General features: G+C 37.6%; 1 protein-coding gene across 1 annotated transcript in view; it reads right to left on the minus strand.

Moving 5' to 3' along the window:
- Positions 1-12,715, minus strand: part of LOC141331546 (VPS10 domain-containing receptor SorCS2-like) — a 173,225-nt gene that overhangs the window by 27,412 nt on the left and 133,098 nt on the right. Inside the window, exon 8 of the mRNA XM_073836601.1 lies at positions 8,786-8,875. Within this exon, the coding sequence (XP_073692702.1) occupies positions 8,786-8,875 (90 nt within the window). The remainder of the gene's footprint in view (positions 1-8,785; positions 8,876-12,715) is intronic.

Here is a 12,715-nt window from a genome sequence, read left to right on the forward strand (position 1 = left end):
CATAAAGCCATTTCTTCTAAACGTGTGCATCATCTTTTGTGTCAAATTCTTACATTTAGATGTATTTACACATTGTTTAATGCAGCTCCGAAGGACATGCTTTAACGTGAAGTTAAAAATACATAAAGTTTTGATAATGAATACTAATATTCTAAATTATTTAAAAACAAAAAGATACTTTAAATGTGAAATTAAAACAATCAGTAGGTGGCAGCAAGTCACTGTTAAGTGAGTCATTGCGATTAAACCGAATCATTTAAACGGTTGATTCATTTAAGAACAAAACTTAAATGAGTGTTTGGAATGATTTTTGTTGGCAAAATAGAGCAAAAACAGGCAATATGGTGACTAAAACATAAGTCTCTTAATATTAACTTCTTGTTTATTAAACAGTTGTATAAAATCAATGTCACATTTGTAATCATAGTAGACTTCATCACATATTTGCATGCATTCTGTAGGTGTGTTTTGTTTGCTTTCGTTAAAACAACAATAACAATATTATCACAGACAATATATACAGGTGCTGGTCATATAATTAGAATATCTTCAAAAAGTTTATTTATTTCACTAATTCCATTCAAGAAGTGAAACTTGTATAATGTATACATTCATTCCACACAGACTGATATATTTCAAGAGTTTATTTCTTTTAATTGTGATGATTATAACTGACAACTAATGAAAACCCCAATTCAGTATCTCAGAAAATTTGAATATTGTGAAAAGGTTCAGTATTGAAGACACCTGGTGCTACACTCTAATCAGCTAATTAACTCAAAACACCTGCAAAGGCCTTTAAATGGTCTCTCAGGGCCTGTCCACACGGAGACGCGTTTCGCTGTATAAGTATACATTTTTTTATCGTATTGGCGTTTCATCCACACGGATCCGGCGTTTTAGGAGACTGAAACCGCTATTTTTTGAAACCGGGTCCCAAAGTGGATAAATATGAAAACGACACCCTCGCGGTTTCGTGTGTACAGCCAATCCGTATATTTTGTGAAACGATGATGTCATCACATCACGTGTCGGCTGCGTCACACGTACCGGCAACAACAATATTGGCGGACTACATGATTGTGTTCGTGTTGCTACTAAGCCTACTAGCTTTATTACAGCAAAATCTATTGCTTCTATGCAACTGTTATGAGCAACAAGCGATAATGTTCGCATCTTCGTCTTCTTCTTAGCTCGTATACAGCGCGCAAGGTTATGCGCATGCTCAAAGTCTTCTTCTCCGTGTATAGTGTATATCTATGGCAGAATTACAGCACCCCATACTGGTCTGGCATATATACTACACCGTTTTCAGTGGTTTCCTGTTTACGGAACTTTTTTTAGAACGAGGGAAAAAAATGATCGGATAGGGAACACACCGGCTTCATGTGGACGGAGCCTCAGTCTAGTTCTGTAGGTTGCACAATCATGGGGAAGACTGCTGATTTGACAGTTGTCCAAAAGATGACCATTGACATCTTGCACAAGGAGGGCAAGACACAAAAGGTCATTGCAAAAGAGGCTGGCTGTTCACAGAGCTCTGTGTCCAAGCACATTAATAGAGAGGCGAAGGGAAGTAAAAGATGTGGTAGAAAAAAAGTGTACAAGCAATAGGGATAACCGCACCCTGAATTCATTCATATTGTGAAACAATTGTGAAACAAAACCCATTCAAAAATGTGGGGGAGATTCACAAAGAGTGGACTGCAGCTGGAGTCAGTGCTTCAAGAACATGCAAGACATGGGTTTCAGCTGTCGCATTCCTTGTGTCAAGCCACTCTTGAACAACAGACAGCGTCAGAAGCGTCTCGCCTGGGCTAAAGACAAAAAGGACTGGGCTGCTGAGTGGTCCAAAGTTATGTTCTCTGATGAAAGTAAATTTTGCATTTCCTTTGGAAATCAGGGTCCCAGAGTCTGGAGGAAGAGAGGAGAGGCACAGAATCCATGTTGCTTGAGGTCCAGTGTAAAGTTTCCACAGTCAGTGATGCTTTGGGGTGCCATGTCATCTGCTGGTGTTGGTCCACTGTGTTTTCTGAGGTCCAAGGTCAACGCAGCTGTATACCAGGACCTTTTAGAGCGCTTCATGCTTCCTGCTGCTGACCAACTTTATGGAGATGCAGATTTCATTTTCCAACAGAACTTGGCAACTGCACACAGTGCCAAAGCTACCAGTACCTGGTTTAAGAACCATGGTATCCCTGTTCTTAATTGGCCAGCAAACTCGCCTGACCTTAACCCGATAGAAAATCTATGGGGTATTATGAAGAGGAAGATGCAATATGCCAGACCCAACAATGCAGAAGAGCTGAAGGCCAAGGCAACCTGGGCTCTCATAACACCTGAGCAGTGCCACAGACTGATCGACTCCATGCCATGCCGCATTGTTGCAGTAATTCAGGCAAAAGGAGCCCCAACTAAGTATTGAGAGCTGTACATGCTTATACTTTTCATGTTCATACTTTTCAGTTGGCCAAGATTTCTAAAAATCCTTTCTTTGTATTGGTCTTAAGTAATATTCAAATTTTCTGAGATACTGAATTTGGGGTTTTATTAGTTGTCAGTTATAATCATCCAAATTAAAAGAAATAAACACTTATATAAACAATATAAATAAACTATATATATATATATATATATATATATATATATATATATATATATATATATATATATATATATATATATTCCACACCCCAATTTATGATTAAAAAAATCATACAAATGATTTTGGTCAGAATTAAACTGATTTGCTAGACAATTTCATACTTCTCTGTCTTTTTCACTTCCCAAAAAGGCAGAAAGATTTTATAATGCAACATAATGATGCACATTAGTTGTATAACTGATGCTGCATCTGTATATTTTATAATTCTTGTGGTGCCACAGAGCATGACGGAAAATGTGGTCTGGTCTGTCTCCTCATAACCCAGTTAAATGAGTTGTTTTCTGGCAAGATTTATCACTATTTGTCATCAAAACACAAAATGCATGCAAACAAAATGGTACCATCAACATTAGCAATTCTAGCTTATTATGATCAACGACCCAACTCGGAAAGTCTCGGCTTAAATAAAGTTTAAGAAAGTTAAGTAAAAACCCTTCCAACTATTATAGAGACTTCTAATCCTGTTTCATCCCAATGTTCTCTTCCTTCCTAAAATATCTTTCTATATCCACACACAAACACTTGAAAAGTACCAATTTCCTCAGAAGGCTTAGACTATTCTGATGAAATGAAAGCAAATATTTAATCTCAGAAAAGCTCTTATATAGAGGAGAGTGTAAATGTGTACATGGCTTTACAGACGTTATTTCCAATTGAATGTACACATTTACCAACCTTAGTTGTTAGGAGGTTCATGATGACGTCTGGAAACAAGCAATCACAATTTGTAATAGCTGAGTGATTGCTTACATGTTTGCTATTTAATTTTTTGATCAGATTTGAGAGAAGGCACTGAACACACCTCTTGTCTAGAACTGCAATGTAATTCCTGTCTGTTGATTTATGAACAGCTCTTAAAATATGAAATATGGGTCAAATACGAACATCTTTTAGTTAGTCGTGAATTAAAATTTTAACGATGAGGTCATCTTTCCACCGAGGCTTACACAAGACAATGAAGTCATCGCTGTGAACCACAGCTGCTGAAAGTGCCCCTGGAGAGAGTGGAAGTTTTAAATGTGGATTATAACATCATCTAAATCAGCAACAGGAACAACAGAGTAAGAAGATTAAAACAGCACTTTCTGTTTCTTTGTAAGTCTTAAATTTTACTGGTTAGATAGGTCCTGTCTTTGTCTATCATACTGTGTGACAGGACACTCAGGTCTATAGTACTGATAACAGCACTATCAGAACTTAAGACAGCACTATCCATCTGTCTCTGACAGCAGGCACAGGACCCCTATCAGCCATGACACAGCTGCAGGACATTTGTGTCTCTGCCTACAGCCACAATCCCTGAGTGCATTATCAGCAGGCTGACTGAGTATCTATGTATAAGAAAGAAGGATGTGATAGCTACAAATGGATGGATGGAAAGACAGGAAATCTGTAACGAAAAAAAAAAAAGAAAAAAAAAGAAAAGGCATATTAACCCTCCAGCAGAAAGTTTGCTATTTCTTAGTGTCTGCTGGATTCATTGGGCTCCAATAGTGGTGCATTTGAATTCCGGTCATGCGGTTCCATTCTGAAACAGGTCTTAATTGGCCAAAATCAATAGTATTGTTTCTATTCACAGTCTGCTTCAAGTAATAGAACACTGGGCCCCTTTTAAGTGATTTTGTGTGGTTCAGGGGTGATTGCAATTTGATTGCAATACCAACATTTATTTAAGTTAAAACGTTTAAAGCAGGCTTGCAAAATTACAGATGCGTTACAAAGTTAAATTTTCCAGAATTGCATAAGGGTTTTCGAAAAAATATATTTTTTGCAGTTTGTAACGTAGCTATCCAGCATAAGCAATAAGTAAGAAATGCATTACTTTACTAGTTACATGAAAAAAAGTAATTATTACTATTACTATAGATTACGTAACTTGCGTTACTTGTAATGCGTTATCCCCAACAATGCTAGTTAGTATGTTTACACCATGTCAAGAAAACTCTGTGTTCTGCGCTGTGAAAGCAAGTTTGTTTTGTTTTCATTATGAAAAGATGATGTGGAGAATCAGTGGTTAAAATTATTTTTTTTTCCACGATACCACAGCAATACAATTCGAACCTTTTGTTGTGTGCTCATAATTTTATTGAGGACTGCTTCTCTAAACTTGGCTTTTATCTTCTTTGGCTATTAATCTTCTTTATTTGGACTAACAAGTGTCTCCGAACCACAACCTGTAAGTACGATTGATACATGATGTGTATGCATTTTCAAGTGAGTGCTCAAAATATCTATTGTACTAATATGTGATGTATACCAAGTGCAGCTTTAGGTTTTTAGGTAAATTCGCTGTGAACACACTATTTCCTAAGAAAGTGTTGATTAATGTAGAGTGTAGTTTTTCTAATTACTTCGTTTAATAATAAAGTATGTAACTTAGACATATTTTGGTTTACAAACTGTGTTGTTTCGTCAGTTAGCACTCGGCTAACGTATACATCATTATTGTTTCGTTATGTGTTTACAGTTTAGCAACTAAACTTTAGCCGTGGGCCCGATTCACTTGCATAAGTGTTAAAGTGTTAAAGCACTATATTATTGTTTTATGTAAAGGGTTGCATAAGGGTTGCCAGGTTTTCACAACAAAACCGGTGTGTTTCGAGGGGGGTCCCCCATTAAAAATCACATTCTGGGGTATAAAATACATGCTTTTTGTCAGGGTTTTACTGGTAAATTCACATCCCAGGGTCTAAATATGACATTATTGGGGTCGCTTCAACCCGCGGACATCAAAAACAAGCACAGACTTGGCAACACAGATGGTAGCGCTCGCTAACTTGCTCAAGTACTTCTCTCTGTGCCAATCACAACAGGCTTGGCCAGCTGACCAATCAGAGTAGAGTGGGTTTATGGAGGGGAGGGGTTTACAGACGCTTAAAGCTGGTTTGAACAAACCGTTTCAAAATCATTGACAAATGACTCTATGTATAAATGTATATTCTGAGAAAATTACAGTGTTTTTGTCCTTAGATGCATTTAAATTTGTTGTAGGGTACTCAATATTAGAAAACTTAAAAAAAGCATGACCTGCTCTTTAAATAAAAAGCAGCCTTATGACTATTAATTTTTTTCATCTTTACTTCTTCAGATATAGCTGGCTTTACTTCATGCTGATTTCTAAAACAATAAAAAACATAATTAAAGCGGTCATGAACTAAAAAAATCATAATTTTCTTCTCGTTTCTGCCAAAACGACAGGTTGTGAAAAAGTTCCACTCTATGATGTAATAGTGTGTCTAAACACCGCCTCAGCAAAAGATCAACACCTACTTTTACATCACTGTCTGTTTAGCCCCACCCACGATTCGCACATGTAGTGTAATAACTAGAGAGACAAACGCAGGTCTACGCAGAAACCTAACAATAAAGATGGCTCCGATGACAATGAGACAACTCAGACACTATACAGCGCCAAGTTGTAGAAAACAGTCTTCGCATCGCCTTCCTTCTAAAACCAAACGTTAGGAAAGAGTGGATAAAGAGACATTTTTCTGCGGATTCGTTTAAAAACAAGGCACAATTTGATGCAGGATCTTCATAAAGATTAAAACTAAAAAATGATGCTGTGCCGACTATATTGGATCTGACAGTAATGTCGCACCACACAAGTGTAAGCAACTTTTTATTACGTGGTCACTATTGCTTTGTCTGTTATTACAGACCTTTTGATATGTAAGGATTATTCATGCTTTTTTTTTACCTAAATTACAGCAGCATCCATCTGTGAGGAATGTAGGCTGTCAAACATACACAACTGTTAGCCAATCATAGCAGTGGGTGTTTACTTCCGAGTCTACAATCCACCAGGCCTATTCAAACAGAGCTTTCAAATGAGTGGGGTCAAAACAGGAGATGATATGGTATGATTTTATGTAAAATTCTTGATACCATTATAAGTGGACCTCAGAGAACAGTACAAAATAAAAAACAACGGCAGTTCACGACCCCTTTAAATCAGAAAAACAAAGGGTGAAAGGGGAAAAAACTGAGGAAAAAGTGGCGCCTAGACATTTAGTGGCCTTGGTGTGTTACAACAAACAAATCGTCCCACTGGAGCCAAGGACCATCATTAATCCATAACATAAAGAAAGGAACTTCTGGAGAGATCTGAGACTGCATACTGGAATTGGGTTTTGCATTTTTCAAAAGGTTTTCAATTATTCACTGTGGAAAATATGGGCACAACATCAGCCAGCCCCATCCCTCTCACACACTCCAGCTCTCTTCTGGGTTCTTGAACCAGGTGTCTAAAATTTGACCTATCTGCTCAGTCAAGCGACAAGAAGCTAAAAGAGCAGAGAAAAGAGGGACTAGAGAGGGAATAAAACACCAATATTGCTTTAACTCACGAAATGACACCACGGAGGGGAAATGATAAATATATCCATTTTAAACCCTTGCATATGCACTAGAAGGCACAGAGCGAATAAATATATAGCATGTTCAACTTCTACAGTAATTAAATCAAAGCTTTTATCCTTTGCCATTAAGGCGAATGCCTGGTAATCTGGGGCATCTTTCTTAGTAGTACTTTTTCTCTTACACTTTTCTCTCTCTCTCTTTCACTCTGTCATAGTGAATCAGTGGTTGGCATAGTTACAAATGCCATTGACAGCAGCTGTCCTAAAGCCTCTCTCCTTACCCTGTCTCTCTCTCTCTCTCTGAGGTGAAATATACATGAAGCAGGCCCCTCTGGCCTCCACTCCAATCAATGTTATTCAATTACAGTCAGCCAGCATTTTACTGAAGCACTCCCTTGGGTTAGAGCCACAGACAGCCTGGTCAGTCATCAGCTGTAACCCTTAGCCAGCTGTCTTCTTTCCGTTGCATATTACTGCTATACATCACGGCTCCTCAGTAGGTTAAACCCACATCTGGGTTGTAAGGGTGTACTGTTTCAATGCTAGACACCAACTGTGCTCCTCAGTTCATACATATTGCTGCAATACGTCATAGTCAGTCTCCGGCTTTAAAGTCAAATCCACAACAGCTGCAGCTGATAAAAGAACAATAACCACCTTCAAACGGTAATACACATTTAGTACATAGCTCATGACAAAAACAGCAGTACTTCAAAAATAGAACTAAACATGCACATGATGTTGCTATAGGAGATGTTAGTAAAAAGCTGCACATTTAATCTTAGGATATTTAACCTTTATACACCACTTTCACTGTTTTTCACTCCATTTGTCAGTGTTTGACAATTCTGAACACGCTGTCAGTGCATTAGTGCTGTGTATTTTTCAATGACTATTACAATAGGTTACAGAGGTATGCCAGTAGGTGGCAACAAGTGACTGTCTTCGTGATACAATCAATGAATCATTTACTCAACCGATTTGTTCAAAAACGTGTCTAAAATTAAAGGATTAGTTCACTTCCAGAAGAAAAATGTCTTAATAATTTACTTACCCCCATGTCATCCAAGATGTTCACATCTTTCTTTCTTCAGTGGAAAAAAAAATTAGTTTTCTGAGGAAAACATAACAGGGTTTTTCTCCATATAGTGGACTTCAATGGGTTAAAGATCCAAATTGCAGTTTCGATGCAGCTTCTAAGGGCTCTACACGATCCCAGACGAGGAATAAGGGTCTTTTCTAGCGAAACTATAATTTTCTAAAAAAAAATTGAACTTTCAATCCGTTGGGCACCATTAAAGTCCACTATATGAAGAAAAATCCTGGAATGTCTCCTCAAAAACTTTAATTTATTTTCGAATGAAGAAGAAAGGCATGAACTTCTTGGACTTTGATGACATAGGGGTGAGTAAATTATCAGGACATTTTTATTCTGCAAGTGAACTAATTCTTAAAAAAAAAAAGTAACTTCATTTTAATTTTTTGTTTATTGAAATTATATAAAAGCAATATCACACTTGCAAATATGTTGTTGAAATTTGAAAAACGGCTGCTTGATATCAGTATCACGTGTGATATTGCTTAATTTACAGTGAGGAAAAAAGTTCTATAAAAAAAGCTGTATTTTAAACAATGTGGATTGAATTATGATATTAAATATCACTTTTACAAGTGAGCACAAACTGTTTAATACACTACTAAACAAGTGATTTCACAATAACTACTGGTCATTTAACAGCCACATTTCTGAACACCATACCTTTGGAAGGGCGTATTTAGGGAATCTCATCTGAACAAATTCATTCCTTCGGTATGAGACATAATACTTGGTTCGATTTCCTGCAGTCACCTAAAAAAGAAAGAAAGGCAGACAGACAGACAGTGTTTTTATTTTGATTACCAGTGCAGTTTTTATTTCACTTTCCCAATGATAGGGTCATGTCTTCACTGTCAGCAATTTTGAGACAAACTGCTCTCACTTTCCTATTCATTCTTTTCAAACTCAATTCACAATGTCAATTTTACCTGGCTGGTATTATACCAGCAGATTCAGCCTCTACTAGCACCAAATCAAAAGCTCTGTCTGTTGGTCTCTATGGTTCACATAAATTGTGTCCAGTCTGCAACAGCATGATTCTGACCGAACACAAACATTTCACACATTGTAGTCCTGTTTCTCAAGGGCATATCTGAATTCCTTTTCAACAGCTGCAATCCCTTCAAAAAACAACTGAGCAGGTGAGGGGGGATGGGGGGGAGTGAGAGAAATTAATACAGAACGAGCAAATGTCCTTGAGTCATTGGCTAATTATAAAAGATCCGAAAAAAAGGAGGTAAGGAAAAAGCAATACCGTCAAAATAAAGAATCTATCTCCTGACCAGCAATGTGTGAGCAAATGTGTATACAAATGATAAATTCTTGCATTATATCTAATCTTAATTGGGTGTATTATCCACTGTCAGAAATTTTCCTCAAAAGCAAAATGAAAACCTGGAAATCTCCCAGCATTTGACATGCTAATATTGCTGTGGCTGTATTTGCTATAGAGATGAGAGACATCATTAATCTATACATGTGAAAACGGCCTACTTTTCTTTTGAAGAAAAGCCCAGCACTGCACTTCTGAAAGCATTCAATGAGCCATGAATTGGTTGTGAGGTCTAATACCTGTTCTAATACGTTTTTTCAATATCAGCCAAGGAAACAAGGTTAACTGATGGTAATGCTTTAAATGTTAGCTAAACACCTAAAAACCTGCAGGTGCATGGTCCTCGCTCTACTATATTTATATTTACTGAATGGCTGTCTGGCTGACACACAGTTGCTGAGTCTGACATACATTTATTTTTGAAATACGATTGGTATAAACTGTAAAATTGACTGTTGGCGCTGGCAACAGATTTCTTATATAGCGGTGTTTAGTTAAAAAAAAAAAAACCTCATGTCCATTTATTTATCTGCAGGCAGTCATGTAATAAGTGGCATAATGTGCATTCAGATGATCATTATCACAAAATAAAACTTTTTTAATACAAGGTAATACAAGACCCTGACCAGGGTTTATTTTGCCTGGCTAAAAATGCTAGAATAAAGCACTGCATTTATCAGAAGCTGACAGCAAAGCAATTTATAATGTTATAAAAAAAATATGTACACTACCGTTAAAAAAATTGGGGATCAGTAAGATTTTTAAAGTTTTTTTTTTTAATAAGTTTATAAGAGAATAAGTTTCTTATTCTCATAAAGGCTACATTTATTTGATCAAGAAAACAACACAAAAACAGTAACATTGTGAAATATTATCTCAGTGTAAAATAACTGTGTGAATACATTTTAAAATGTTATTTATTTCTGTGACGCAAAGCTGAAATTTCAGCATCATTACTCCACTCTTCAGTGTCAGAAATCATTCTAATGTGCTGATTTATTATCAATGTTGAAAACTTGTACTGCTTAATATTTTGTTTAAAGCTGTGATACTTTTTTAAAAATTCTTTAATAAATAAAATGGTTTAATTAAAATAGAAAACCATTATTTTTAGTGCTGGGCAAAATAAATGTTTTTGTGTACATAATATATGTGTGTGTACTGTGTACATTTATTACGTATATATAAATACACACATGCATGTATATATTTATATATTAAATATATTTAATACATGTAAATATTTTCAGAATACATACTGTATATGTGTGACTTTATATACATAATAAATATAAAAAGTACACACACATATATTATGTACACAAAAACTTTTATTTTGGATGCTATTAATTGCAACGGCCAGCACTAATTATTTTAAACTGTAATAATAATTTACAATATTACCGTATAATATTATTTCTGTATTTTTGATCAAATAAATGCAGCCTTGATAAGCATAAGAGAATTCTTTAAAAAACACTACGAATCTTACTGATCCCAAACTTTAAAGGCGGCCGTACACGGTGCGAATTCAGACAGTCGGAAGACCGTATGGCCACGCACACGTCACGAGTGACTTTTTTTACAGATGCAGTGGTACACGGCACGATTTTAAAACCTGCCGATTTCCGAGGCAATCACATTCTGAGAGGAAGACTGTGTATAAAATACTGTGTATGTACTGTTAAATACAACTGCTCTCTGTCTATCTCATAACTGCATATAAAAAATATGAGCCGACACTTTGCTACACATGCAGGAACCGTCTGATCACCCTTGCGTGTGTACACTCGTTGCAAACTTGACAAAACTTCACCTCTACAGCAGTGCTAACAAGCATATGGATTAAAGACATTGGAACTGCAATGCTACAGCACTGTACAGCATTGTAATGTATGTTTTAACATAGTATTATGCACGTCGAGGGGGCTAGTTGGCCACCACAATAGCTAGCAATAGCTGTAGCAAACAATAGGTGATCGATCACCGATCGATACATTATATAGCGCTCGCTGTTCTTGCCAAAGTTCAGCGAGTTTATCCTCTTTCTCGATAGTCCAAGTCGCCGTGGCGCTGTCATGTTCATCTTCTTCTATGGTTTTCTTTTCTTTAGCTTCTGATTGGTCATTTCCAGTTTGATCAACAAATCGGCTCGTTCAACAGCACACACGTCACGCCTTCAATCCGACAGCTCCCGAAGTTTTTCTGACATGTTTAAAAATGATCGTGAGATCGGGAAGTGCTCATAAGGCACTCTGCTCGTCTCGTAATTTCTCACACACCATACGAGCCCCGACCATACGAGAAGAGATGATTTCCTCCGATAACCAAAAAAATCGCATGCGAGATTGTACGACCTCAAAAATCGCACCGTGTACGCCCGCCTTAGGGGCCATTCACATGTAGTGTCTTTTGCGCGCTCAAATTCGTTATTTCAAATGTAGACGCGCGGCTTGCGCGCGCATAATGGAAGCGACGCGGTCGTGACGCGCACGCGGTGCGACGCGCTCGTTTTTTCCAGGCGCGTCCAAGCCGCATCGAGATAAAAACATCTCAACTTTTCAGAATGCAGCAAGCGCACCGCAGATCATGTGACATGAACCAACCAATCAGCTTCCTCACGTTTTTCCGTTACATTGAAACCTCTGTAGAAACATGGAGGAGCAGCTCATCATTGTGGTCCAGGGATTTCCTGAACTTTATGATTTGTCAAGCCCCCATTATTTTGACGCTAATAGAAGAAACAATGCATGGAGACGCATAGGCTTGGAGCTAGAGCGCAGCTGATGGTTGCTTAGAAACGGCAGACGCTTCCGGAGCGCAAGCGCCAGAGCGCTTTGTTGATAAGGAAGAAAGCGGCGCGCCTAGCGTTTTCCACGCGTTTTTAGGCGCGACATGTGAACGGCCCCTTAGGCCACGATCACACCGAACATGTCTTTTAGTTCTAAAAACGCGAGGCGCACAGCACTGCCTTTTTTTGGTGACTTTTAAAAAAAGGCAGTGTGCTGCCGTTGTTTTATGTTGCTAGGCAACGACCAAAACAACTGTCCTGTCAGTCAAATCAAAGGATTGTAGTGCCAGCGCTCTAAAATCTTTGGTTTTTGCTGTTAATTAAACTGTCATATTAGCAGAAACCCTAAAAAATACAGCTCCGGGTTACCCACGACAGACACCAAAAGTTTCTCCTCCATTTCTTGCAGTCTCCGGACTTTTTAAGCAACGGTAAACTTACGTCACCACAACAGAACGTCACCATTCAT

This window comes from Garra rufa, chromosome 3 (genome assembly GCF_049309525.1).
Source record: "Garra rufa chromosome 3, GarRuf1.0, whole genome shotgun sequence".
Classification (NCBI taxonomy): domain Eukaryota; kingdom Metazoa; phylum Chordata; class Actinopteri; order Cypriniformes; family Cyprinidae; genus Garra; species Garra rufa.